This window comes from Aricia agestis, chromosome Z (assembly GCF_905147365.1).
Source record: "Aricia agestis chromosome Z, ilAriAges1.1, whole genome shotgun sequence".
Taxonomy (NCBI): domain Eukaryota; kingdom Metazoa; phylum Arthropoda; class Insecta; order Lepidoptera; family Lycaenidae; genus Aricia; species Aricia agestis.
Window position 1 is genome coordinate 25,282,373 of NC_056428.1, and position 27,675 is coordinate 25,310,047.

General features: G+C 36.2%; 2 protein-coding genes across 4 annotated transcripts in view; one reads left to right on the forward strand and one right to left on the reverse strand.

The window, feature by feature from the left end:
* LOC121739364 (facilitated trehalose transporter Tret1-like) overlaps positions 1-24,350 on the reverse strand; it is a 67,463-nt gene extending 43,113 nt beyond the window's left edge. The window contains exon 1 of one of the 2 annotated variants that reach the window (XM_042131805.1): positions 24,203-24,350. The gene's annotated coding sequence lies outside the window, so the exon portion shown is untranslated. Of the gene's footprint in view, positions 1-24,198 lie in introns of both variants that reach the window. The other variant, XM_042131804.1, reaches the window with a different exon arrangement.
* Positions 1,305-15,523, forward strand: LOC121739365. Of its 2 annotated transcripts, none has more exons than XM_042131806.1 (6): positions 1,305-1,455; positions 3,051-3,332; positions 5,155-5,312; positions 14,305-14,560; positions 14,836-14,919; positions 15,368-15,523. In XM_042131806.1, the coding sequence occupies exons 1-6, from the start codon at positions 1,306-1,308 to the stop codon at positions 15,485-15,487; spliced, it is 1,050 nt and encodes a 349-aa protein (XP_041987740.1). In that variant the 5' UTR covers position 1,305; the 3' UTR covers positions 15,488-15,523. The 2 variants fall into 2 exon arrangements, with proteins under 2 accessions (XP_041987740.1, XP_041987741.1); XM_042131807.1 differs by lacking the exon at positions 1,305-1,455 and adding an exon at positions 1,900-1,923.
* Positions 24,351-27,675: the final 3,325 nt, after the last annotated feature.

The following is a 27,675-nucleotide window of genomic DNA, read 5'->3' on the forward strand; positions in this document are numbered from 1 at the left end:
CTATGACTATACCTACTGATAAATTGCCAAATGCAAAGATTACTCCATCAATCTCTTCGGGGGACTTTTTCTTATTAAAAATATTATTCTAGGTCTGCTGCCTTTGTTCACACTAAAAAAGTTTGTAATGGGCCAGAAAAACACAATCAGTCCTTGTAAAACTATTCGCTGTTTAAAAACATAAAAATTGAACCCGACTTCCAAGATAAAAACGATATTCTTAAAAAATGATCTAAAAAGTAAGAAATAATTCTTAATATTCATTAGTACCTTTTTCAAAAATCGACTAAACCTCAACTATAGTCTGGCATAAAAGTGAAGAAATTAAAAAGTGGCAACATCGTAGTGTCATCCCTTTCAAATCAATCTAAGAAAAAAGGATGACACTACAATGTTGCCACTTTTTAATTTCTTCACTTTTATGCCAGACTATATCTCTGCACCCAATTTTCATTCTTTTGAAGTCGGTACCAGCTTCTAGAACTGAGATCCTTGACATAAAACTCATTTTAGGGGATGGGGGGTGAAAGTTATAAGTTTATGATTTTTTGATTGGTTGTAAGTATACTTAACTTAGATTACATACCAAATTTCAGCTTTCTAGCACTTCGGGAAGTAGCCAAACATTTTGATGATCATCAGTGTGACTGACACACTGATGATCATCAAAATATTTGGCCCAGACTTCAGAGTCAGTATGTCAGTGACGAAATCGATGTATTTTAGATACTTATCAATAAAATCTAAAGTATTAGAGCTATTCAATTGAGGCTTTGTATGTTTAATAGGTCTATTATTTGCATCATAATAATATTATCCTGAGAATATGAACTATCTGGCACATCGAAAACCAACTCTATGAGAGTTAAAAAAAACGACGAAAAACTTCGAGAAAAAGAAGGTGCCCTTGCGCTTCGCTAAGCCCGTTTTGGCGGGGGACGAACGTGCCCCCAGATATGTTTGAAATAAGTTCAGATGAATCGAAATCACAATATCATCTAGATAAAATAACTGGAATTATCCCGATTACTTTTGGATCCCATCATCAAGTCACCACTTTTATAAACATGGTACCAAATTCGGATTAAGTATACCCTTGGCCTATGCAATAGCGAAAAAAAACTTGAAAATCGATCCTCAAATGGCGAAGTGTTCGTTGAACATACAAAAAAATAGAAACAGACGAATATAATATAACCTCCTCCTTTTTGGAAGTCGATTAATAATTATTTAAGGGGGCTATAGGCTCTGCTTATGTCAAAAGCATGGCCTACTCAAATATTTTCCAAAAACATGTGGCGGTTTATGTGTTTGCTGTATTTTGTGTATGGCGTACATGGCTATGGCTATATGCTGCTATATAAGCCAGTGGACGTAACAAACCTCTGTGCTCATTCTAACAGGATCATGTTCGATATCACATTCGGTATGGGAATGTCGGATACTTTAACTTTGGTACGTATACTGGATGTTAGGGTTAAGACCGCTAGCCTCAAGAGCCCATATGACCCTAACTTGACTACATACATTAACCTAGATCTCAAAATCTGTAAGGTCTAGAAAACTGATTTTTTGACACAAGTAACTTCAGTTCATAAAGATTAAATGCTCAAGACGAAAACACGATTACTCAAAAAATGCTCGATAGTTTCTTTTTTACAAAAAACCTTGTTTTAGACACATTTTTGCTTGGATCTTCGCAGTTTGCTGTCTTTTCTTTAATATTTTTTAATATCTAAAAAGGTATTGATAAAACCTATATTTGCTCAAAACACTTTTTTCATAATCATTATAGTTCGTCTTTTACTCGTATTCAAGTAAAACTAACTCGGCGATGATTCCGCGTCGTCCTTTTTCAACTGGCATATGAAAGACGGGCGTGAGTGTGAAGAGAGAAGGACGATGTTTGATTTTTAGAGTGAGGTGAGCTCTTAAAACCCTCAAATGAGCCTATGAAGACGGCATTTTTTTTTTGAGTTCCCATAGAAAAATTTGTTCATTTTGACGGAAAACGCGCACGCGGTTTGTGGGAATGTATGAAATCAGCTTTATGTAATTTAGCATATAACCGCAAATTGCTATAACCTAACGCCTAACCTAGCCACAGATTAGGGAACTAAATAGTTACTACGTAAACCTAGCGTTTAGGGTCTAGTTTAGTGGTCCACAACCTTTTTTCATACGTGATACGAGCCACAAACATGTTTTGGCCTTGGGCCTTGGTGTCGCCGGTCGCGGGCCGCAACAAAACAATTTTAGGGTAAAAAAATAGTGTTCTTCAAAATTAACGATTTAAAAGTGGGGAAAAATCGCAACTTACACGACAACTTTACATTATTTTGCCGGTGGACGTTAATTCAAAATGGTTTAACGTGGGTTTAACAGTACGCGGGCCGCGAGTTAGAGACTAGAGACTAAAGACTAGACCAGCTATCCCCAGAGGCCAGACCCCAGTCTGGGGATAGCTGGTCTAGTCTTTAGCCGGTATGTCGAGACGTGCAATGTATTAAGAAAGTCTATATTTAATACCGAATAGTTTTAAAACAACTCAACAGTGACCAACCACTATGAACGTACCTAAAGAAGACTAGCTTCCAAAAGGCATAAAGGTTCATTATAAGGCCTTCACGGAAAATGGGTTACGTACTTTAAAATTATGTGGCATTACAGCGGTGATTGTGATTGCACAAAATATGTGCATTATGTGTTAATAGAGTTATTGAATGAGTATGTATGATGTTGCAAACAACTACAAAATAACGGCAGTAACATTTTATGCCCTGCTGCAGAACTGCGTGACTATAAAATTCCAAACCAGAGGTTCCCACACATATTGCTTCGTAGATCAACTTCAATGTGGCTCCGTTTGACCTCCAGGAGTAATTTTTTTCCACTTCTAAATCGCTAATTTGAAGTTATTTTTTTGACCCTAAAAATGTTGGTTGCAGCCCGCGACACCAAGACCAAATATGCGTGCTTATGGCCCGTAAAAAAAAGGTTGAGTACCATTGCAGTATGCTTACTGCTTTTATTGCTTGCTTAACTTTTAGATATTCCGCGGCTTAGACGAATTGGACTATTGGTGTGAAGTGCAAATCCTGTCGGCATCAGAGGAATCCACCATGATTTTCGTCGTGAGGTTTCCCACTATGGCGGTTTATCAGAACTGTCTACTGAACCCTGGAGCATTAATGGTGGTTATGGGAGATTCTTGTGTGAGGGTGTGCAGCTTTGCCACCGAAGACACCGTATCGCCGTATATAGTGATGAGTGTGAAGCAGAATCTCACTTTCCAGTTTACCAGCAATAGTAGTATCAATCAGTACATTTTTGTAAGTTAATTACTAAGTATATTTTGTTCCTAGCTTCGAATAGCATCAACTGGAGGATTTCTTCGCGATAAAACGTTACATAACAAAATTTTATTTTCATCTAGAACTCAATTTTTTAGGGTTCCGTAACCAAAGGGTAAAAACGGGACCCTATTACTGAGACTTCGGTGTATGTCTGTCTGTCTGTCTCCAAGCTGTAACTCAAGAACCGCTATAGACCTTCACAGATTATGTATTTCTGCCGCTACAACAACAAATACTAAAAACAAAATAAAGTTAATATTTACGGGTAGGCTCCCATACAACAAACGTTATTTTTTGGTATTTTTGGCTCGTAATTCCATAATGGCAACATGTGGACACTTGAAATTTTCACAAAATCCTCAATTATATATTGTGTACTTACTTTATCTATACATCTATACATATAAATAAAATTGGAGTGTCTGTTTGTAATATTAAAATAACCGTTTTTTACTACATGTATATGAATATTTAGACGGTACTTACACCAAAATAACAATTTTTAGAATTTTTGTCTATCTGTATGTCTGTCTGTTTGTTCCGCCTAATCTCAAAAATGGCTGGACCGATTTTGACGGGACTTTTATTGGCAGATAGCTGATGTAATAAGGAGTAACTTATTACATCACTTTCTACTTTTTAACCGACTCCAAAAAGGAGGAGGATATTTTTTACTTTCTTATTTTTTATCTATGTAGTTTACATTTTGTTGACGCGGACGAAGTTGCGGGTAACAGCTAGTCTTATATATAAAGTCTCGTGTCACAATGTTCGTTCCCGTACTCCTCCAAAACGGCTTGACCGATTCTCATGAAATTTTGTGAGCATATTGAGTAGGTTTGAGAATCGGCCAACATGTATTTTTCGTACCAAAAATTATTTATATGGCAAAACAACGTTTGCCTGGACAGCTAGTAAATAATAAAATCAAAATAAAATAAATAATTAAGGCTCCCATACAAAAAATGCAATTTTTCCCTATTTTCGCTCTACAACGCTACGGAACCCATCGTGCGCGAGTCCGACTTGAACTTGGCCAGTTTTTTATCTCAAAGGTCCATTCGTTTCTTGACAAAGGATTTATTTTAATACAAAATACTAAATAGTATATTTGCTAACATATATTTTATTTTCTGGCTACAATATAATAAAGTAAAATCCTCGTTTGAGATAATTTTCAACGAAGGGAGAGGGGAAGAACAATGCGTGGTCCCTCACGCGACAGGTCTCCCCAATGTGTTAATGACCGGGGATTGTGTTCTTGTCGGTTTCCGAGGGTGTATTTTGTCTATGATGCTCCTATGGTATATGCCCTATGGCATAATGTCATTTATTGTAGTGATGAACTCAAGCTCTTGCCACTGTTACACAAAAATGCATCGGAATTTTTGTAAGTTCATCACTGTCCACTACTCTTATGTGTAACACTGGAGTAGCTGACAACTTCAAACTCGGATCGGACGCAGTGCGAAATCGCTCGTGTTTATCGGACCTTTGGATAACCCTACTTAATTACGTAGGTTCGGCATCCGCATCTGCATGTGTCTCCGATAGGACTAAGTTTTTGAGTTTCTAAAATTCTAAAGTTTCTAATTTTTTGCCTATAGTTACGGGACCATCAGGTAAGCCTAAAATATGATTTGTGTCATTTTGGTATGTTGCTTCCAGAGATATTTAGGTACTTCTCTTGTTGATCGCTATTGATCGCAGGCTACTCCTATAGGTCTAGTCTATCGAGTCAATTTATATGATAATGCAAGGTTAAGACGATTTCTCCCCTGGAACCTCACTCTTCTAGGCAAACTTCTACCAAGTGACAGTCACAACGGCCAGGGTGAAACCGCCTGGAGGTTGCGCCAAGAAGAACGAGACAAGCTGCACGGCTAATGGGATTGATTACTGCTTCACCAGTGGTGTATCGTGTGATGGTATCAAGAATTGCGGGGTTGAAGATTGGTGAGTTTTGGACGCCATTTTGTTAATCAGCTTATTTTTTTAAGTTAAGGAGATGCCAAGTCTTATCCTGTTTAGTGTTTGACAATAAATTGTGGATGAACCGCATAACAACTAAAATTTTATACTTAACAAACGGACAGTTACCAATTTTTTCCCTTATAATTTGAACAAACCTTGTAACTTACTTTCTTGAATCATCTGGCTAATACATATATCTGGCTACACATAAAATCCACAATATTTTGATTTCAATTCAAAGTTCCACCAAAAAACGTCATTTTTAGGATTCCGTACTCAAAGGGGTGAAAACGGAACCCTATTCATGAGACTTCGATGTCTGTCTGTCCGTCTGTCTGTTCGTCTGTCTGCCCGTCTGTCTTATCCAGGCTGTAACTCAAGAACCGCTATAACTAGACTACTGAAATTGTCACAGATTATCTGTTGCCACTATAATAACGAATACTAAAAATAAAATAAAATAAATATTTAAGGGGGACTCCCATAAAAGAAACGTGATTTTTTTTGGCCTCTTTTGCTCGTAATCAATAATAGTAACAGTTAGGCACTTGAAATTTTCACAAAATTCCTTAATTATATTTGTATTTAAATAATTAATAACAAAATTAAAATAAAGTACTTAAATATTTTAGGGGGGCTTCCATACAAAAACACAATTTTTCGTCTACTTTTACTCTATACCGGTACGGAACCCTTCATGCGCGAGTCGACTCGCACTTGGCCGATTTTTTTACTGTTACTTACGTGCTTCATCCATTAACGTATTCAATTATTATGATTGCGTTCAAATCTATGCTTATACGAGTACGGTACCGTTGTTTGTCAATCCCTTATTATTACATGTTTGTGTAATCACTAATCACTTATCAGTTATCACACTAATATTAGTTCTATAGTTGTATTTTGTGTATTAGACTAACTGTGGGAAATAAACGTACAAAATGTGATGACTGATGACCATATTTTGTAGACTACACACTACACAGTACACATACGTGACAAAATTGACGTGACGTGATCAAAATAATATGTGTATTAGTGGAAGGCTTAGAATGTTTATTTTAATATGTATTAAGACTACCTGGATTAAAGGAATTCAAGGCGATCAACATTATCAATAAACATCATCAACAATCATTGTTCATTCGTCCCCTAGTATAGTTAAATAGTAAATACTAACGACCGCGGCTAACGAATAACATAATATTTTATCAATTATCTCGTAATTATTTCTAATCTTAATTGAAGGTAGTTTAATGATCATTTATAAAATACCGACTGCTCACACTTCCTTGTTAATTTTATATACTTGACCTCTAAGTACAGAAATACCTTAGATTACTTTTTTTTTACGATTCGTGACAGTATAGGCACTTCCTCTTCTACCAAATGAAAGTACCAAAATGCATCAATTCGCTCTAATAACACTTTTCATCATAATCATAATAATAGCCGATAATAATCACCATTTCAGCGGCAAACTGCACTTTCAGTGTTCGTTGTAATGTTTAATATGGGTTTGTTTATTTTGATAACAAGTGAGTTTTATTATTTAGCATCACTCTATAAGGTAAAGAGTGAATTCATTAACGAGTCAAAGATTTTAGAACAATCGCTTAATCTATTCAGGTCAACGACTGTGTATCTTTCAAGACCACTCATGCATTCCATCTTGACTAAGATATTTGCAAAAGATAAGCGTTATAATAAACCCAAAGTTAACAGCACATTTGGAACACCATACACGGTAAAGTTTTATTTGTTCTGATCATAATAATTATTCTCAAAATAACAAAAATAAGTTTGAAAACCAAAAAAGCAGAAAGCTCCAAGCACGAGGACAAGACTGCTGTTGACAAATTAAGTAAAGTTTATGTCTATAAGTAATATATAATAAGGCTTTTCTGTCCTGAGTCCTGACTCCTGAGTCTTGACTCGTGAGTCCCAACAACTCCCTGCTTACCTGCTGGCTGCTGTTACCAAGCATGCACTGCATTAAGTACACAATGACTGATTGACATAGTGATCTATCAACGCACAGCCCAAACCAATGTACGGATCGGGCTGAAATTTGGCATGTAGGTAGATATTATAACGTAGGCATCCGCTAAGAAAGGATTTTGATAAATTCCAACCCCAAGGGGTTCAAGTAGGGGATGAAAGTTTGTATTAAATATTAATTTAATTTTGTTTTTAGTGTTTATTGTATAGAAATTAGCAACAGATATACACATTATGTAAAAAAATCAGAAGTCTAGCTATAGCGGTTCTTGCCATACAGCCTGGAGACAGGCATACGGACAGACAGACATCGAAGTCTTAGTAATAGGGTCCTGTTTTTGCCCTTTGGGTACGGAACCTTAAAACGGAACCCTAACCACCTGTTTTTTTTTTGTATATTGATAAGTTTTAATATAATATAGTTATATTTAATTTAAGAGTAACATTGTCCTATAAATAGAACAATCCATATTTTAGGACCATCAAATCAAAATATTAAATCCTTTTTATCTAGGTGTTAGCCACCACTTTCGAGAATTTTCGCAGAGGAAATTATTGTTCGTCTTATCAAAATGCAGCTACTTATGAAAAATTTGATTGATAGTAGTCAAAAAAATTGTTCTAGGGAACCTGTACTATAGTTAGGGAGGGGAAGAGGGGATTTCGGGAGTAGCTCGAGCGTGTCAGATTAAGCTTGCATAGGCTTTCGACATGTGTCTAGTTATCATGGTATAGAAATCAGATTTCTCACGTGGTGGGTAAAAAAATTTTTTTAAATATTGAAATGTCGTCGGATCTGTCAGATTAAGATAAGGGATGTTTAGTATAACCCGAAGAAGCTTCCATATTAAAAGCACTGACGATTCAAAGGTTAGGTAAGCCTGTACTACAGGCTTACCTAACCTTCGTTTATCGGCAGCTCTTTTCACTGAAGGGACATTTTAAAATATAAAAAAATAAAGCTTCATATTTTCTTAACTAAGCTTCGCAGATATTTGATTTTGTCCTTGTTGTCTGAAATATATTTATAATTTACCTAAATAAGCAATTTTCTGAATAAGTACATAATTTTCTTTTTCAAAACTTTAAAATGGCTGCAGTTTCTGAACCCACCGCTAAAATAAAAAAACGCTCTTATTATTTTTTTATCAGCTTTACCTAATGCACAAAACCTACTAGGTCTCCATGACGCTCGAGTGACAAAAAAAAAGCACCCTCCCCTCCTCTACTACTAGATGAGATGTTGTACAACATCCATCCATCCAGGTACCTTCTATGCCTTCTGGCGAAATTATAACTAAGTCAGTCGTAAATTAGATTGCTAAATCCTTGAGGCTTGATTATAAGCTGCAGCTAGCAGTTAAGCTTCATTTTGTTTATAAATGTAATGTAATAGCAATATTCAATTTAAATATAGTTACACACAAATAGGCATATTATCAAGTCAATAAAAGTGAAACACTCTAAACCTTTTTTAGATTTCCCCTAAGTACCTTTTACGAAATTTAGAAAGTAATGTCAGGTAATGTTCCTATCCTCGTACTAATAAAGATATTTATTTATGTGACTTTTCCAATGTTGCAGGCAGAGACAGTTCACAGTAGACCTTCTACGTGGGAGAGCCATGCTTCGGCACGAAAGGGCCGGCTCGACCGGAGAAATATCACGTTCTCACAGAAAACCGGCGTGAAACAGCGCTTGCGCTGTGTTTCGCCGAGTGAGTGAGTTTACCGGAGGCCCAATCCCCTACCCTATTCCCTTTCCTACCCTCCCCTATTCCCTTCCCTTCCCATCCCTACCCTCCCCTATTACCCTATTCCCTCTTCAAAGGCCGGCAACGCACCTGCAGCTCTTCTGATGCTGCGAGTGTCCATGGGCGACGGAAGTTGCTTTCCATCAGGTGACCCGTTTGCCCGTTTGCCCCCTTATTTCATAAAAAAAAAAAGACCTTTTATAGTTTTTTTCGTTTTTTCGCTGAACAGGTAATACTATATCAGTAAAGGCTCAATATTATCTCAAAACATTATCAACAAAAAAAACTAAGATCGTGATCCAGACTTTGTAAAAGAGCACACCGCATATTTTGTAATCTAGAACACAACTTACTGTATGTATCATCGAAGAAATTAATTCATAGGCAGTTGAGAAACTTACCTCAAATGGTCGGATTATGTGAATTTAACATTAGCTGTGAACTTTTGGGTGGGTTTGACATACCGCGACCAAATTATATAGGTCCACCATCTGCCTATGAATGAACTTCTCTGATAGTATTATATAACAAATGTTCGTTCGTGGTAAAGATACACCTTTGTAGAAATATAACATACATCGTGACTTCACCATATAATTTAATGTCACATCCACATTTATAGCCAAGGATCTCCATTGTTTCTAGATTCCAAATTAACGTACGTATTATAGATTGCCTTGACACATGTGGTGATTCGGTTTCAATGAGCCTGAAAAGAAAAATCTGTGATGGTTAGCGATTTCCGCCACCAATAGACACCAAAAATCTTGGCATTACATCGCATTTCCGACCGAGCTTAGTAGCCTTCCTCTCGTTATCAGAGATTCCCATCAAACTCAAGACTTATTTTTACTGGCAATTTCTTTTATATTTTTTTATTTATACTCACACAGGTCGATTCCGAACTCTATTTCTGAACACTGGCATTGCCTTCTTTCTACTTTTTTCCTTCAGCTTACATTGGTTAATTCTGCCCTCTATTTCACCACTAGCACTGTCTTCCCATTTCTTTTGCCTACACTGGTCAATTTTGCCCTCTATTTCACACGTGCCCGGAGTCAAGCAAATTGGGTCATAGGATACAAATTGCCATTGACTTTCTGAGGCCGGACGGCGTCCATTTGTGGATCGTTTGCAACAAGATCAAAGCGTTTATTTGTTTCTAGAAGCTTCTGTTGAACACACAATGCCTAGGTATTTCCTATTACAAATATTGCAACTTGAATCAACCAGCAGCAAAAGAACTAATTAATGTTTATAAGCCAGCTTGAAGATGATATTGTAGCTCTAATACATATAAATAAAATAAAAGTAAAGCAAAGAGAATTTATGGTTTAAATAACTGTGTTCTGTGGTTAAAGTTGCACTGTAAATGAATGACAGTAATGCACGAAGTGGTTGACAGTTGGTACTTTCTTTAAAATGATTTCGTATCAGCTAATTATGGCTGAAATAATGACCTCCTCTTACAAACCGGTGTCGCATGCTGTAGATTATGTCTCCTTTTTAGAACAACCTGGTTTCCAATTTCCATAACAATTAATCATGCAACTGTTAATGACGATGGTCTTATAAACTGCAAAAATCTAATTACTTAGAAACAAATCCTGTACCTTTTTGCCACGAAGCTAATATGGCTTTGGTTTATTTTTTTTGAAAGTGGATCAAAAAATGCAAACATTTATGACACGTTCTAATTAACGAAAGTCGTACTAATCTAAATTAGTTTACTTATTGTTTCTTTATTATATTATGTATTATATGTTAAAAAGAATATATATCAACTAGCTGTTGCCCGCGACTTCGTCCGCGTGGACTTCAGTTTATAGCGCGCGATGTCAACAAAATTGGTGTCAAAAGCTTTTATAAAAAAACCCTGGTACCCCTTAAATCAATACAGCTGTGCAGTGTGCAAACAATAAGTACTTCATTTTTGTATGTTAAACTTTATATATTATGCCAAATTTTAAAGCTTATTTAGCCCCCCAATTACACAACTTTACCCATAAACTATTTATCATTGATAGGTTTAGCCCCAATTTCACCAACGTCTGTTAGTGTTAACAGCTTGTTAAAATATCCTGTCTTCTCTTTCATTCATATGAAAAACGAAACAGCTAACGTGATACTAATTCGAGCATTAACTTTAACAGTCGTTGGTGAAATTTGGTCTTAAGGTTACGTCACTGCCTGCACAGATAAAGTACTGAGTTATTTAATACCGTAGAATAGATATAACAATCGAAAAAAATCGAGACTTAAATGTAAGATGATACCACCTCTTATAGAAAGACTTTTGAGCAAGCGTCAGCGCCATGTAGAAGACGCACGGCGCCATCTATTATGAATTTTTTGAACAAATTTACGACCCTTACAACCCTTTTTTCCAGTAAAAAAGTAGCCTGTGTCCTTTCTCAGGCTTTAGACTATCAGTATACAAAATTTCATTACAATCGGTTCGGTAGTTTTGGCGTTTGGCGTGAAAGCGAGACTGACAGACAGACAGACAGACAGAGATACTTTCGCATTCATAATATTAGTACAGATTATGTGCACACTGCACAGCTGTTTTTGGGTATTTTGATTAATTAAGGGCCGCGCTACACCGGAATGGCAGCGGCGAGGCGAGCACTTTCAGCGCTGCCATTCCGGTGTAGCGCGCTGCGCGGCCCTAAGAGGGGTACCACTTACCAGGGTTTTAAAAAGTTTTTAAATTTGACACAAATTTTGTTGACACCGCGCGCTATAAACTAAAGTCCACGCGGACGAAGTCGCGGGCAACAGCTAGTTATGAATAAAAACAATAATATATAATAAAGTAGGTATGATTAGTTCTGTTATAATAATGAAGTAAAAAATAAAGCGCCATCTGTTTTCATATATTAGAATTAAAATGTAAAAATATTTTCTGGATGGAATATAGGCCAACACAACACGCTCGAACTCCTTAGAAATGCAGTAGGAGTTCTTTAAGATCAGATAGATTGATTATTATTATACCAAGTGATTATAATTATAATTAAACATAATATTCTAACGTATTAAAAACTATAAACAAAAACATAATAACTAATAAGTATGATTAGTTCTATGTTACAATGAAGTAAAAAATAAAACGCCATCTGTTGAATCGTATTAGAACTAAAATGTTCATTGCATCGATATATTTCTGGATTTTTTATAATATTATACATAAAATATATTTAAGATTTTTGAAATTTTATTTTAATACACATCCAAGACCCAGGAACATTGAAAACTTTTTGTTCCGCCTGCGGGACTCGAACCCAGGACCCCCGGGATGAGCGCTGGCCACGCGCAATGCGAAGTAATTTTCATCGATATTTTCATGGAAATAAGATATTTTCCCACATCAAAATGTAGCCTATGTCCTTTCTCAGACTCTAGAATAACTGTGTACAAAATTTCATTGCAATCGGTTCAGTAGTTTTGGCGTGAAAGCGAGACAGACAGACAGACAGACAGACAGACAGACAGACAGACAGAGATACTTTCGCATTTATAATATTAGTATAGATTCACGAAAAAATGTGATACCCATGGGAGAAATACTCGTAATAAACATAAGCTTGAAATTCCGGTGACTAGACTTACTAAAGTCAAAAATTCTTTTAAAGGTCAATGTATACGCCTTTATAATAAGATCCCAGAAAGCGTTCAAAATCTCTCAATTAATAGATTTAAAAAAGTTGTTAAAGAACGTTTGTGTACCAAAGCGTACTATAAAGTTACTGATTTCATGAATGATAGTACACCATGGGAATAAGGTCGCCCCCTGCAGAGCTGTTTCATTATAATATGTATAATAATTGTACATTCGTTGTATTTTATTTAGTCATAATGACACTGTTATTTTATAATATATTTTTTGTAATTTTCCATCTTTTTAGAAAAAGATGGCCCCGTGCGTGTTTCTTACGCCAGTTCTTCTCGCCGGGTTAGTTCCCGAACCGGTGGTAGGCATCTGTGTAGCCCCGACGTTCAGAGAATATTTGAAAAAATTTATTCTGAATAAAAAAATTTGAGTTTGAGTTTGAGTTTACTAAGCCTTTAGTTATAAAAACCTGATCCACTAACCAAAGTCGGAATCAGGCTTAAAGATAAGCGAGATGACACTGTTTAATTAGCAAAAAAGATTATAATACACTTGATTGCAGCTGCCTAATAAAATAGCAATTAAGTGATAAAGTGATCCAGATTTTATGAAACGACAAAGCTTGAGATATCCTACAATACCTAATTACCTAGTACCTACATACATATTATAACTGTGACGGTTTGAGAGATCATAAGTAGAACTTTGATGATTACTCTCGAAAAATATAGGAACTGACCGAATTACGATAAGAAATCCCTTCATTTGACTTTAAAGCTCTACGCAGAGCACATAAGAGTCCTTACTGAACCTCAAACATACATACAATTAGGTAGACATTAGGGTTGCCGGGCGTTTGGATAAAGCCGGATGCAGTCAGGCTTTTTGATTCCGGATTGACCGGACACGCAAAATTAAAGCGAGTCCGGTTTTTTGTAGAACTTTGAATCTGTAATTTTAACAAAAATTTTACACCTAATGCATCGACTGATCAAGAGTTCTGACCGCCCTAGGCTAATATTACTATGAAGAAGTTAGGTGTGTTACAATTTTTGAACTTTTGAATTTTGGGACTCTAAGGCGCATTTAATTTTAATGTTTTGTCTCGGTCTAGTTGAAATTTGTAGAGTAGATGCAATAATGCTAGATAAGTGCATGTGAATTGCGAAGACACGAATTCAGCGCCCCCCCCGATCCTCGCGCCCTAGGCTGCAGCCTAATTAGCCTATAGGTTAATCAGGCCCTGACCTAATGACATGTAAAAATTTATGTAAGTACTTATTAGAATTTAGATATTATAAATAAACAGAAAAGTACACGCGCTACCGAACATACGAGTATTATTGTTTTACTGAGATTAGAGAGTTTCTAGATACTATGTACACAATAGCAGGTTTTTCGGGTTTATTAATCAAATGGCCGGCTAAGCTTTGTCGGGGTTTTCGGTTTACCAAGTACATATTTTATTTGGTTGCAAATAAAATATGTACGTGGTTGCAAATAAAAATTTGAATTTGAAAAAAAAAAATGAGCGACCTAGTAACCCTACATACAAAGGAGAAAGTATCTATAGAAGGCTATTCACTAAATAATATGCTTTGCAGGTTCGACGAGCGCAGAAGCGAATGCGTTGACATCGAGGATAACTTGAAGATATGGTCAGTTCTGGCGTTCCTCGCACTTTTCCTCTTCATCATAACTACTGGCTGTCATCTGTTAATTCGCTGCCTTCCGCCTATCACTGGATCCTTCTTCATCTTCACTGCTAACGAGGACAACCGCCTCTGCATTGACCCCAAGCTGGTACCTTCTGGAAGTCCACCAGACGTCGCAATACCAAGGCAACCGTCTATTATACCGGTAATCACTGCAGTCGCCTATTCTGTCTCATCTTCTTTTTTCTATTCTTATTCTATTTACTTTGCTGTATTTTCTTCGTTCTTTCATGTTTAATCTAGGTACCTATTCCAGTTTTAAATTTCCATGGTTTATCCTACTTTTTGGTTACTATTCTGCATTAAATCCACAACTTTATTTTAATTTGTTGCCTGCTTAACCTGAACTATTTGTTGTTATACTTTATTTCCATGAAAATTATCTAAATTAACCAAATGTTTGATAATGATAACTTTTAGATATCTTCGTGCTCTTCATCAGATAACATTGATGCACCAGTTTGTTTAAGCTCAGTGGAGACAAAGAAGAAAGAACATAAGAAAGTATGTCTACCATTAAATGTTATTTCAACTGTTGCACTTTAACTTAGGTGTTAACTTATTTATATTTAGTACTTTATAGTCCGTTCCAAAAGATTTTACATGTAGGGAGTTATATTTTATTAGATACCTAAGCAGGTATCTAGGTTAGGTATATAGGTAACAATAAAAAGTACTTAGCGACTATGTATCATGGATTAAAGGCTTGTGATTTTAATCATTAACAATACCTCATATTTAGCGGATAAGTGTTACTTGTCTTGTCTTATCAGATGCAACAATTTTACTCAGAAACAGATTCAGTCATCACTCATCAGTAAGTTATTCGCATATAGGTAACGAATAACGTAAAGATCGCACACGGCATAACGATTGCTCGGTCAAACTTTCCCTTTCTCTTCCGACCAATCATGGAATACAATTTTTTCCAAACTATTTCTTTTAATTTCAGCTTTCGCCTCTTCAACGCAAGATGACAAAGACGATAACCGAAAAGGTCACCTCAAAATTTAGGTCTTTTGCCAATTACAGTAAAAATAGTGATAAGAAGACAGAAGGTCCGGATGTTTAGATATAACATTTTGACGCACCCTAATTTATTTTAATTGAAAGTAAACTGCCTTTAAATAATATACTATTGAAATTTTCATGCTATACACTCCCAAAAAGAAATAAAACAAAATACATATTTATTATTTAATGGGTTTTCAATAATTATGCTTAAACACCGATAGTTATAAAAACAGTTTGTTAAATTTAATAATTAACTAATAATAAATAGGTAAGCGAGTGAAAGAACAGAGTACGAAAATTGAATACTTGGAGCGACAACAAAGAAGAAAAAATATCCTTTTTTTTGGTATCAGAGAATTATGATGATCTACTAAAAGAAATCCTACAAATTATAAATAATACTATGAAAATATCCTGCGAGCAGGGAGACATTGATCACGTGAGACGTTTAGGAAAGAAGAATCTGTAAATATCTGACACTCATCACTGACATCTGTAAATATGAAAATGCAATTACTTCGTTCTAAAAAACTGCTGCAAAATACCGGATTGTATATAAATGAAGATTTTCCACCAGCTGTTTTGGAGAAAAGGAAAGAGTTGCAAAGTGAACTCAAAAAACTCAGAAATGAAGGAGCACGTGCAATCATTAAGTATGATAAAATAGTCATCCTGGAAAACAAACATTAACAAAAAAAGGCAACAAATAATACCCCTACAGCCCCTACAACATCTCAATCAAATAAAAGATTTTATTCAAAATCTCCCGAAACTGAAAATAAAAATCCCAATAGAAATCTTAATTCTAATGCACGTCAAGTACCGAAGAAAAACAAAACTTATACAATAGCTTTCTATATTAACCAAAAAACAATCACGGACAAAACAGAATAGCAAAAGGCAGAGCCCCCTCTCAACACACTTGAAACAAAACTAAATAATGACAAAAACATACAATACTTACCCCTTTTCCCCAATCCTTCTGGTCACCGTAGGGAGTACGACCAAATCCTTCCAGCCTCAGCAGAACAGGAAATATTCATTGGAACCTTAAACACCAGAACTTTAAGAACGGACGAACACCTCAAAGAACTAGAACATGCCCTTGCAACTATCAAATGGGATATTATTGGACTCTCGGAAGTACGAAGGTTTAGAGAAGACATTCTTGCCTACCATGATTATATTATGTACTACAAAGGCGAAACACAAAGTCAATATGGAGTAGGATTTCTTGTAAAACAATATCTACAACACAAAATAGAAGGGTTTACTGGTATATCGGAAAGAATAGCTGTTGCTAACATAATGTTGAATGAACCATGGTCAATAATACAAATATATGCACCAACTCCGATAATAACCAAAAAGAGAATTTTTATAACCAATTAGGCAAAGCTCTCGTAAATACACACAGAAACGTCATAGTTATGGGTGACTTTAATGCTCAAATTGGCGAATACAACGCAGTTACGATGCCGATAATAGGGAAATTTGGCACAGGAAAACGTAACGATAATGGACAAAGACTTATAGACTTTGCTCTTCAGAATAACCTATACATCGCAAATACATACTTCCTACTCTTCCTACTCCTCCTATTTTCTTCTGATTAATTTCGTTGCGGGTCCCAAGACAGCTTTAGCATGTCCCTCGGGCTCCCTGAGATCATATCAAAGGGTTTTCGTGGTTGGATGCCGCTGTCGATCCTGGCGACATAGGAGATACAGTGGTGGGAATGTGTGGTGAGCCAAAGCCCGTTTAAAAAAAATACATACTTCAAAAAAAAATAAAAACAAAAAGTGGACGTGGATCTCGCCAGATACAAAATACAAAAATGAAATAGATTTTATCCTCATCAATAAGTTACAAAGATGTAAGAATGTTGAAACAATCAATAATCTAAATTTTATCACAAATCATCGCCTTGTACGAGCAAAACTGAGTCTTCTAAACGCTAAATTACCGAGAAAACATTTTAAATCGCACAGAAAAGAAATACCACCATCTATACCTGATAACATATTATCTAAACATTTGGCATGTCTAAATAAAAACAACAAACTTTATGATATACAAGATGAATATGACAACATAGAAAAAGGTCTGCAGCATATTAACAGCGAAATAATCAATCAACCTACATGTAAAAAAAAAAGGACAAAGAGCCAGATAATTACTTGTGAGGAGGAAAGAATTGCTAAGAAACAGGACAGAAAACAAAACTGAAATAACTAAAATTAGCCAAGAAATTAATAAAAATATTAGAAAACATAGAAATGAAGAAAGAATAAGTAAAATAAAGCACTACATAGAAAAGTCAGGAGGTATTAAAAGGGCTCTAAGAGATCTAAGAGACCATACATCATGGATTCCCAAAATTAAAGGAAAGAACGAAAAAGCAGAAACTGGTCGAAAAAATATCCTGAATATAGCTACAAACTTTTTTAAGTCTTTATATCATGACAATACTTACTGTTCAGATTACACAAGTCGAAAATATCAGAAAACCATGAAAAAGTCCCTTCGATCCTAAATTGTGAAGTAGAGAAGGCAATACTAAGCCAGAAAAATAAAAAAGCATCCGGAGATGATAAGATCTCCAATGAACTTTTAAAAGGGACATTACAATATATCATAACTCCACTAACAAGGCTATTTAATGAAATTCTTATAAACGAATATATCCCTACACAATGGACTTCTTCTACAATTAAACTACTGCATAAGAAAGGAGATAAAGACCAAATCAATAACTATCGACCAATAAGCCTATCACCAAACATCTATAAAGTTTTTGCCAAAGTCATATTAGCTAGGATAGAAAAAGTGCTTGATGAAAATCAACCGGAGGGACAAGCTGGTTTCCGTTGCGGATACTCAGTACTCGACCATATACATGCATTGAGACAAGTGATTGAGAAATATACGGAATACGGCTTAACTTACTATATAGCGTTTATTGACTACAGCAAAGCCTTTGATACCCTATTGCATGTAAAAATATGGGAGGCACTTGAAGAACAAGGAATAGATGACAAATACATTACAGTTTTAAAAACTATCTATAAAAACAGTACAACTAGAATACAGCTTGAAAGAAAAGGGGAACCTTTTAACATACAGAAAGGAGTACGTCAAGGTGACCCCCTATCACCAAAGCTTTTTGTAGCTGTATTGGAAAAGGTATTTAGAGGCATGAAATGGGATAGCTTCGGGTTAAATATTAATGGCACCAAACTAACACATCTCAGATTCGCCGATGATATTGCTCTGTTTGCTACAACTTCTGAAGAGATTAATATAAGAGATTAATAAAATTAAAATAAATCAATTAGCTACTGAAAGCAAAGCGGTCGGTCTGGAATTAAACTTAGACAAAACAAAAGTAATGACGAATGGTCCTAAACACGATGTTACAATTGAGGATAAGCAGATTGAATACGTGGAAGAGTAGATATATTTAGGTCAAGTAATATCACCCCATAACACGATGAATAAGGAAACGGAAAGAAGAGTCGGAAATGCTTGGAAGAGTTACTGGACCTTAAAAGAGGTGATGAAAAATTCAAATATACACATTAAACTTAAAAGTAAATTATTTGATACTTGCGTTCTCCCTTTTTTAATGTATGGAAGCCAAACATGGTCCCTTACTAACCAAAACTTAGCCAAATTAAGCTCCTGTCAACGTGCAATGGAGCGTAGCATGCTTGACATAAAGAAAATGGATCGAGTAAGAAACGATGAAATCAGAAATATAACTAAAGTACAAGATATTACGGTGAAAATTGAACGGCTGAAATGGAAATGGTCAGGACATTTGATAAGGGGCAAAGACAAATGGAGTAAAAAAGTCACAGAATGGTACCCTAGAAACGGCAAAAGACAAAGAGGAAGACAAAACAAAAGATGGGCTGATGACTTTAAACTCATAGCGGGAGTTACCTGGAGTAGAGTAGCCAGGGACAGAGTTGAATGGAGGAGGTTGGAGGAGGCCTTTGCCAAATGCATGCCAAATAAACAATATTAGAAGTAGGATTAGATATATAGAAAATATATGTAATAGTATAGTAATGTAGTAGTTAAGTAGTGTAAATGCTCTGTAAGAATGGCTATAAATAAATAAATAAATAATACTGCTTCTATGTACAAGCTGTAACAAAACTAGTGATAATACTGTAGCGTATGTATGTGTTCCTTGTAGAGAGTTCACTGTGAAAGTAGTAGCGCTGAAAGTCGAATATTTTTTTCACTTTTGTATGGGTTTCCCCATACAGAAGTGAAAAAAAAAGTTGACTTTCAGCGCTACTACTTTCACAGTAAACTGTCTATAACAAGGAACACGTACACACCCTAAAGTATTATCACTTATTTTTGTTGCACACTGTATATCTATATCTATACATACCATACATACATACTTATAAATAAAATTGGAGTGTCTGTTTGTACTTTGTAATATTAAAATAACCGTTTTTTACTACATGCATAACAGCTAGTATAATATAATAGTACCTGGATGACCGAGCTTTGCTCGGTATAGCAAACACCACGGAGCTCATACTTTGTATTAGCTCCGTGGCAAACACTTATTGACTTCGTATTACTTAATAACGCCATCTGCTGGTCGTTAAAACAATTAGCCGCCAACAAAATAGTATTATTATTCGCCAATAGATGTCAGGAAGAGTCATATTTTTCAGTTTATCGATTATCGATAAAACACGAATAAAAACACATTTTCTGAAAATGATTCCTAGCTAGAACGATGAAAATCGTTGGAGCCGATATATATATATTGTTTGAGAGGAATTGCTAAATGTGGACATTTTAGCCCCGCAGTGGTCACTAAATGTTACTCATTGATACAAAATTAAACACCTATGTAATTTCCGTAAATGTGTGGACAGCGAAGGTCATTTTATTTCTTAAAACGGACCCGGAGCGGAACTAATTGGTGACCCCTGGTAGTAGACAATAATTAAAATGGACTTAAAATGCATTTCCTAGAGTTTCCTTCCGCCATCAGAGATGGTAAGCGGACGTACGTCGTACTTCGATCACTAATATACAATACGGTCCGTACTCACCTTGAGGTGGGATGGAGTAACTCTCGATGACATCGTTCTTAGTTAGGCCTTAGATTGTTTCGTAACTAGCAGTAATAAAGTGCGATTGTATTCGGTAACAATACTGCAAACTTCGGAAACTTTTCTTATAGTGTGGTTATCAAATGGTGTGAAAAAAATATTTCCTATTCGATACTCTTTCGGAAGACGTTAGTCAAATAAATCTCTTAAATTCGATTAAGGGGAGGATAAGGAGCTCTTAAATCCAATTAAGGGCTAGGAATTTATGGTAAAAAATTCTGGACTTTAGGAACATTATATACCTATTACCTAATGTTTTGGATAAGTAGTTCAATTTTCAAGGTCTTGTGAATTTTCTGTGTGTGTGTTTAGTCCAAGCTCTTAAAACTGTTAAGGTTAATAGCTAGCTTTTAAAAAAATCGTAATGGCAAACTATGGTAGTCCGTCAATCCATATTCCATTCCAGAGGAAAACCTTTGGCTTTCGATATGGTCAGTGCCGGTTGTAGTCAAAGATATCAAAATACTTAGATACGACGTATGCCGTCAAAACTGTAGCAATGTTTTTGCATGCAAAATGTGTATCGAGAAAATATTGTCGTCCTTTTTTGTCTTACAGTAATAGCATATACTACTTTCTCTTTCGCTCATTTTACGCTTTAATCGAATCGAGAAAATATTGTCTTCCTTTTTTGTCTTATACTAATATCATATAATACTTTCTCTTTCGCTCATTTTATGCTTCGCTTTGATTTTTGTCTTAAAATGGAAGACAATAATTTAAATATTAATAAAATCTTAGTAATTACGTGTGAAATATTACACCTTTGGCTTTATTTGTATTCCTTCTTTTGTTACTGCACTGTCATTCTGGTGCGAAATGTAGCAAAAAACAACGCGGTAATAATTAATTATACACGTCCGGCTGTTACCGCGTCCTAAGGCACACTGCTCTCAGATGAGTGAGCTCACTCATTTCGAGGGTGACACATTTTCGCGCTGACGATTGTATGGAATGCCTTTTCTAACGTTCTAATTCTATGGTTGTAGTACTGCCAGCGCCCTGGGCGACATTCGGCGCCCAGGGTGCTGGTAGTGCTGAAAAAGTTGGCGCTCCTTTTGTTTGCCTTCAGCGAGTAGCGACCCTTTTTATCCGGCGCCCTGAGCGGTCGTCCAATTTCGCCACCCCCTAAAGCCGCTATTGTGCGCTTTTATACTAATTTGGACGTGGCGGTAATATCGTGGACGTCCGCGGTAAAACGATAACATAGGAAAGTAAAATGTATAGAAATATATGAAGACGCTTTTAAATTTCCGTCGACGATATCTTTTTAACGTGCCCGTTAGAGGACATGACGACGCACGCCTACATTCTTCTGAACCGCACAAAACATCCGCGGTGCGTAAAATCAAAAGGGCATTTAACGACGTGGAAGTCGGCGTCCACGATAACGTGACGTCCAAAATTTTAAAAGCGCACACTGGGTATGGAGGCACTGTTAATGTGCTTATTTAGAAAATAAACAAAGAATTAAAAATAAAGCTAGCAAAGAGGCTGGTCCTTAAGCTCGGCCGCACATTGTCCGAATTCTGATCAGAAACAGTTGAATTTCGCCGGACCGCCACCCCGCACACTATCCGAAATGTCCTTCCGGCGAGTTCGAGCTCACTCGGCTCAGTACAAAATGTAAGAGACAGCGCGGACGTTCAACTGTTTCTGATCAGTGTGTCCATATTGTGTTATAGGTACTTATACTTAAGTATACAGGGTGTAACAAAAATAAGTGATAATACTTTAGCGTGTGTATGTATTCCTTGTAGAGAGTTCACTGTGAAAGAAGCAGCTCTGAAAGACAACATTTTTTTTTTACTTTTGTATGGGGAAACTCGTGAGTCGTGACTCGTGATGCTCGGGTCTCGGGCCCTTGCCCATACAAACTTGCCCATAAAAATTTCGTCTTTCAGCGCTGCTACTTTCACAGTGAACTCTCTATAAGGAACACGTACATACCCTAAAGTATTATCACTTATTATTGTTACACCCTGTATATGTATATTTTGATGACGGTCTTCAACAAAAGCAAGCAAGAATCTTCGGCAAAATATAAAAAATGCGTGACTGCGCAGACCGATTCTTTACGTGACGAATGGTATAGCAGCTGATGATATGAACATCATATCTTGTAAGTTGCAACTATAGTTAAGTACGTAATAGTATAGGGTACCACTAATATAATATATATTGTGGTATAGGTGACTGATATTTTATGTGAATGATACACACTAAAATTCTTATTATAGTTAGGTACTTCAGAATGAGTAGTTTATCAATGTCTGAAAATATCCTTTTACCATTTTATGTCTTTATAATTTTTGTCTATCTAGCGCATACCTAGCTACTAGCGCATACCTAGCTACTAGCGCATACCTAGCTATCTAGCGCATACCTAGCTATCTAGCGCATACCTAGATACTAGCGCATACCTAGCTACTAGCGCATACCTAGCTACTAGCGCATACCTAGCTACTAGCGCATACCTAGCTACTAGCGCATACCTAGCTATCTAGCGCATACCTAGCTACTAGCGCATACCTAGCTACTAGCGCATACCTAGCTACTAGCGCATACCTAGCTACTAGCGCATACCTAGCTACTAGCGCATACCTAGCTACTAGCACGTGGCAATAAAAATACATTAGGTCAATTTTAAGAATTGTTATTTGAGGTGGACTTGCACAGAATATTATGTAATTTTTCGTCAGATAAGAAATAAGAATCTTCCGTATTTGAGATAAATATAAACATAACAATTTAAAAAATGTTATGAAAATTATATATTTCCCCATACTTAGTTTGTTTTCACTTCGTGCATAACTTTGTCAACTTGTTTTCACTTTGGCCAACTGGGTATTATGACATTCTTGGATTCTAGCGATTCCTTCCTAATAATTGTGTACAAAAACATGTTTTAGCCAGTTATTTTAGTTTTCGGTAATATATGCGTAACCTGTTGTTATGCCACTAGCTGCTGGGGTAATATGAAATAAGATATGAGTCTAGACTCTAGGAGCCAGATTATATTCTATGCAGGTTTGCTCCTATTACAAATCCTTTCTTTAAGTTAGGTTTCTAGTCTTTTTATGTTAAAAAGTTTCCAAGTCGTTTTTAAAAGAAACTGGTTCTCAAATGTCGAAATTAATCTAGAAAAGATTAATTTAGAATAAATTTGAAGTAACCTACTTAACACAAAAGCGTTTAAAAAATATATTTTACTAGTAACTTAAGGGTAGATGTATACTTAGATATTATTTACATAAAGTTAAACTAATCTCAAATTAAGACTAGGGTATTTATGCTACGATTTGTTAAAATTTTTAAATGTCACAATAAGTAATATGATAGCAGGCATAAAATATGATAAACGTACAAATGTTACGTGTTTATTTCTAGGTAGAAATAAACAAGAAGAACATAAAACTAACATAAAATTTATATTTTTATTTACATCGTATCATGTTATTATGAATTTATGAGACGTGTCAATTTACTTGTTTTAATATTTATAAAAGTTATTTAATATTTAGGTACATATGTAAAACAAATTAACAGAAATTATTAACTTTTAACAATAAACCTTTTCCTAATAATCTACTGCCTTTGCGGAAATTAAAAAAACTTACTTTTTCCGGGACTGGCGCTCGAATTCACAACGCGGACACAATTTCAAGTAAACAAAACACTCGTGAGTCGTGGTTGTATCAACGCGACTGACAGACGATTAAGTGTTAAGTGAGTGGCGATCGCGGCTGTATTCTAAATTCAGCTGACTACACAAGTACACAGTACACACTACCGCGACCTCCAATGCCAATAGTGATATTAAAGAGTACCTACTTAAGGATATACTAGCTATTTGACCAAGCTTTGCTCGGTAGGTATTCGATAAAACACGAATAAAATGACATTTTCTAAAAATGATTCCTAGCTAGATCGATTTATCGCCCCCGACACCCCCTATATACTTACTAAATTTCATGAAAATTGTTGGAGCCGATTCCGTGATTCCTGCCGTGCCCCCGCCAAGATGAGCCAAGCGAAGCGCGCAAGGGCACTAGTCACTAGTAGTCACCTTTTCTCGAAATGTTTCGTCGTATTTTTGAACCTTCGCAACTTTGGTTTGGATAATGCCTGGTATAATTATTAAAATGCGAAAAGTTTGAATATTGTTACTATTATACTTTACATTTTATTTTATAAATAGGTGTCCAAAAACCCACAATTTCGGCACTGACTCACCGATTATCACAACTGTTAGGGTACTTCCTGAAGGCTGAGAAAGCTGAAAGGTATGTAATATAATATTAGTAGGTACAGAAACTACAAAAAAAAATCAAACCCAACCTAACCTATCCCATCCCCTTGATAAAAAGGGGGGGATCTTAGTATGAGATAAGTTAGTATGTTTCTGGTGCTAAATACAAAATTAAAAATAGAGTAAGTATAAAATACTTCTTGTGCCAAATAAAAAATACGTGTTAGCCATGAGAGACCACAGACTCACAGATAGCTGACGTGAAACAGCGCTCTTACAGAAAATCGGTGTAAAAAAGCGCTTGCGCTGTGTTTCTTCAAGGGAGTGAGTTAAGCGGAGGCCGGAGGCCTAACTGCAGTCTGCACTATAGGTACCTTATTCCCTATCCCTATTCTCTTCTGCTTATTCCCTTAGGGCTTAGCCTATTCCTTCATAAAAAAGCCGAAGACGCACTTGCAACTCTTCTGATGTTACAGTGTCCTATGTCTATGGACCACGGCAGTTGCTTTCCGTCAGGTGACCCGTCTGCTTGTTTGCCCCCTAATTTCATAAAAAAGGGAAAGAGAACTTTTCCCTCTAAAATCGTCTTTAAAATCCTACTTCCTACTATTATATTTTTATATTTAATTTATTTTATTTTTAATATTATAAAGGCGAAAGTTTGTTTGGATGTATGGATGTATGTATGGATGTATGAATGTTTGTTACTCTTTCACCGTTCACGCAAAAAGTACTAAAACGGATTTTAATGAAACTTTACAATAATATAGCTTTGTCTACGCCCAACGCGAGACATCACTAGCGCGACCATCCCATCACTAGCGCGTCGATCCCAACGCTTGCGTTTCCGCCTCCGCGCCGCCATCTTGTCAGTGAATCGAACCTCAAGAAGATATTTTCAATAAGTGTAAATCTTACATATTAACATATGAATAAAAGTTGTAAATTTACTTGTAGACTGGTTTTGTGTGCAAATTAGTATTTCTACATAAATCACGCTTCCTAAGAATAAACAAGCTTATACATCAGAATAACACATAGGCTAAAATGTTAACCGACTTTCAAAATGGGGAAGGTGTTATGTTCGTTTTTTTATGTTCAACGATTACTGCGCCGTTTGTTAACCGATTTTCAAAATTTTTCTTTTGGTATGTAGGGTATCATCCCAATTTGGTATTATATTCACAAAAGTGGTGATCTGATGAAGGATCCATAAGTAATCGAGGGAACTCCTCAAAATTTATAGGGAAACAAGTGGTGACTTCGGTTTCGTGAGAAGTATTAATTCTAAGCATATGCTACCAACAATAAGTGTCCGACCGAAGGTCTATTTTTGGCCGAAGCCGATTAATCGGCAATCGCTACAACCTTCGGCCGAAGCCGAAGGTTTATAATCTTAATCGCTCGACTCTCAGTAATTAATTTTTAACCAATTTAAAAAAAGTATTTTAAGTTATCAATTCGACGCGTATGTATGTAATATTTCCAGAACTGCCCAGTTTTCGTATATGTTAGTCTGTAATCTGTATCAGCGTCTGAACAAATGTGCCAAATTAAAATGATTTAGAAGTTAGGGTCAATTTTTATTAGCACAGAGTCGAAGCGAAATGAAGCGAATTTCCAAAAAACCAAACACAGAAAATTCAACCTTAACTCTAGAGCGTAACGTAATACATTACTTCTGCGAGGCCAATCACCGTTGGTGCGCGCATCCACGCGACTTCGCGTGAATGCGCGCGCCTTTTTAAATTCTCAGAAGTAATAAAGTGCGTTAATGCTTTGGTGTTAAGGTTGAATTTGTAATGTTCAGTTTTAATAATTCGCTTCGATGCGCTTCGACTCTGCGCTAATATATTAAATTGACCCTTAGTGATTTTTATTGTATTTGATAGTGACTCCCAGTGGCCTCTGCATACGTGACCGGTCCCGGTCCGTCGCTCTCTCACGGCTCACTCAGTCTTTCGTTCAATTTCGACGGTTGCTCGGACCTTCGGCAAAGCTTCGGCTTCGGCCGGGTTTTAGGCCGAAGCCGAAGGTTTTGCCGAAGGTGGTTTTTTTGGCCGAAGCCGAAGCTGAAGCTTCGGTCGGATACTACCAACAATTAAGATTTTGCACCGAGGTATACCTGGTATACCGTGGTTCGGAAGGTGCTGAGAGAACTCCTGATTCTCTTAAGATACAAGTTTGGGAGTTTCGGCGTTGTTTTAAGAACGGAAAGCATATTATGCTACTATGCAAATTACATTCATCATCATCACTACCATATTATACCATGCATCGTCCCATGATTATGAGCCCTTTTATAGTCTTTTAGATCGAGACTCGAGTTTGTCAAGCGATAATTTAAAAAAAATCTATACTTAATATTATTATATACCTGAAGAGTATGTTTGCTTGAGTGGTGAGAGAAATTTTGGGTAATGTGCGGCTGGGCTTAAAATGAATGTTAAATAAATAATTAGTGTCCGACCGAAGCTTCGGCGTCGGCCGCCTTCGGCCAAAAAAAACACCTTCGGCGAAATCTTCGGCTTCAGCCTAAAACCCGGCCGAAGCCGAAGCTTTGCAGAAGGTCCGAGCAACCGTCGAAATTGAACGAAAGACGACGACGAGAGCGACGGACCGGTCATGTATGCAGAGGCCATTGGGAGTCACTGTCAAATACAATAAACAAACACTAAATCATTTTTAATTATTTATTAAGAAGTTAGTATTTGTTTATTTTATATTAATTTATTACTCTAGTTTTGGTCTAGTCGAGTAAAACCATAAAGTTAATATACCTAGCGGAATAGAGAAACAAAGGCCTGAGCAAGAGAGATGTCACTATCAGTAACACTGCGT

Bases quoted from the DNA above. Each gene is read 5' to 3' on its own strand.
- LOC121739365 (XM_042131806.1), top strand. From the start codon at position 1,306: ATGTGTTTGCTGTATTTTGTGTATGGCGTACATGGCTATGGCTATATG. The intron at 14,561-14,835 runs GTAATCACTGCA...GATAACTTTTAG, and splicing joins GGCAACCGTCTATTATACCG to ATATCTTCGTGCTCTTCATC. The intron at 14,920-15,367 runs GTATGTCTACCA...TTTTAATTTCAG, and splicing joins AGAAGAAAGAACATAAGAAA to CTTTCGCCTCTTCAACGCAA.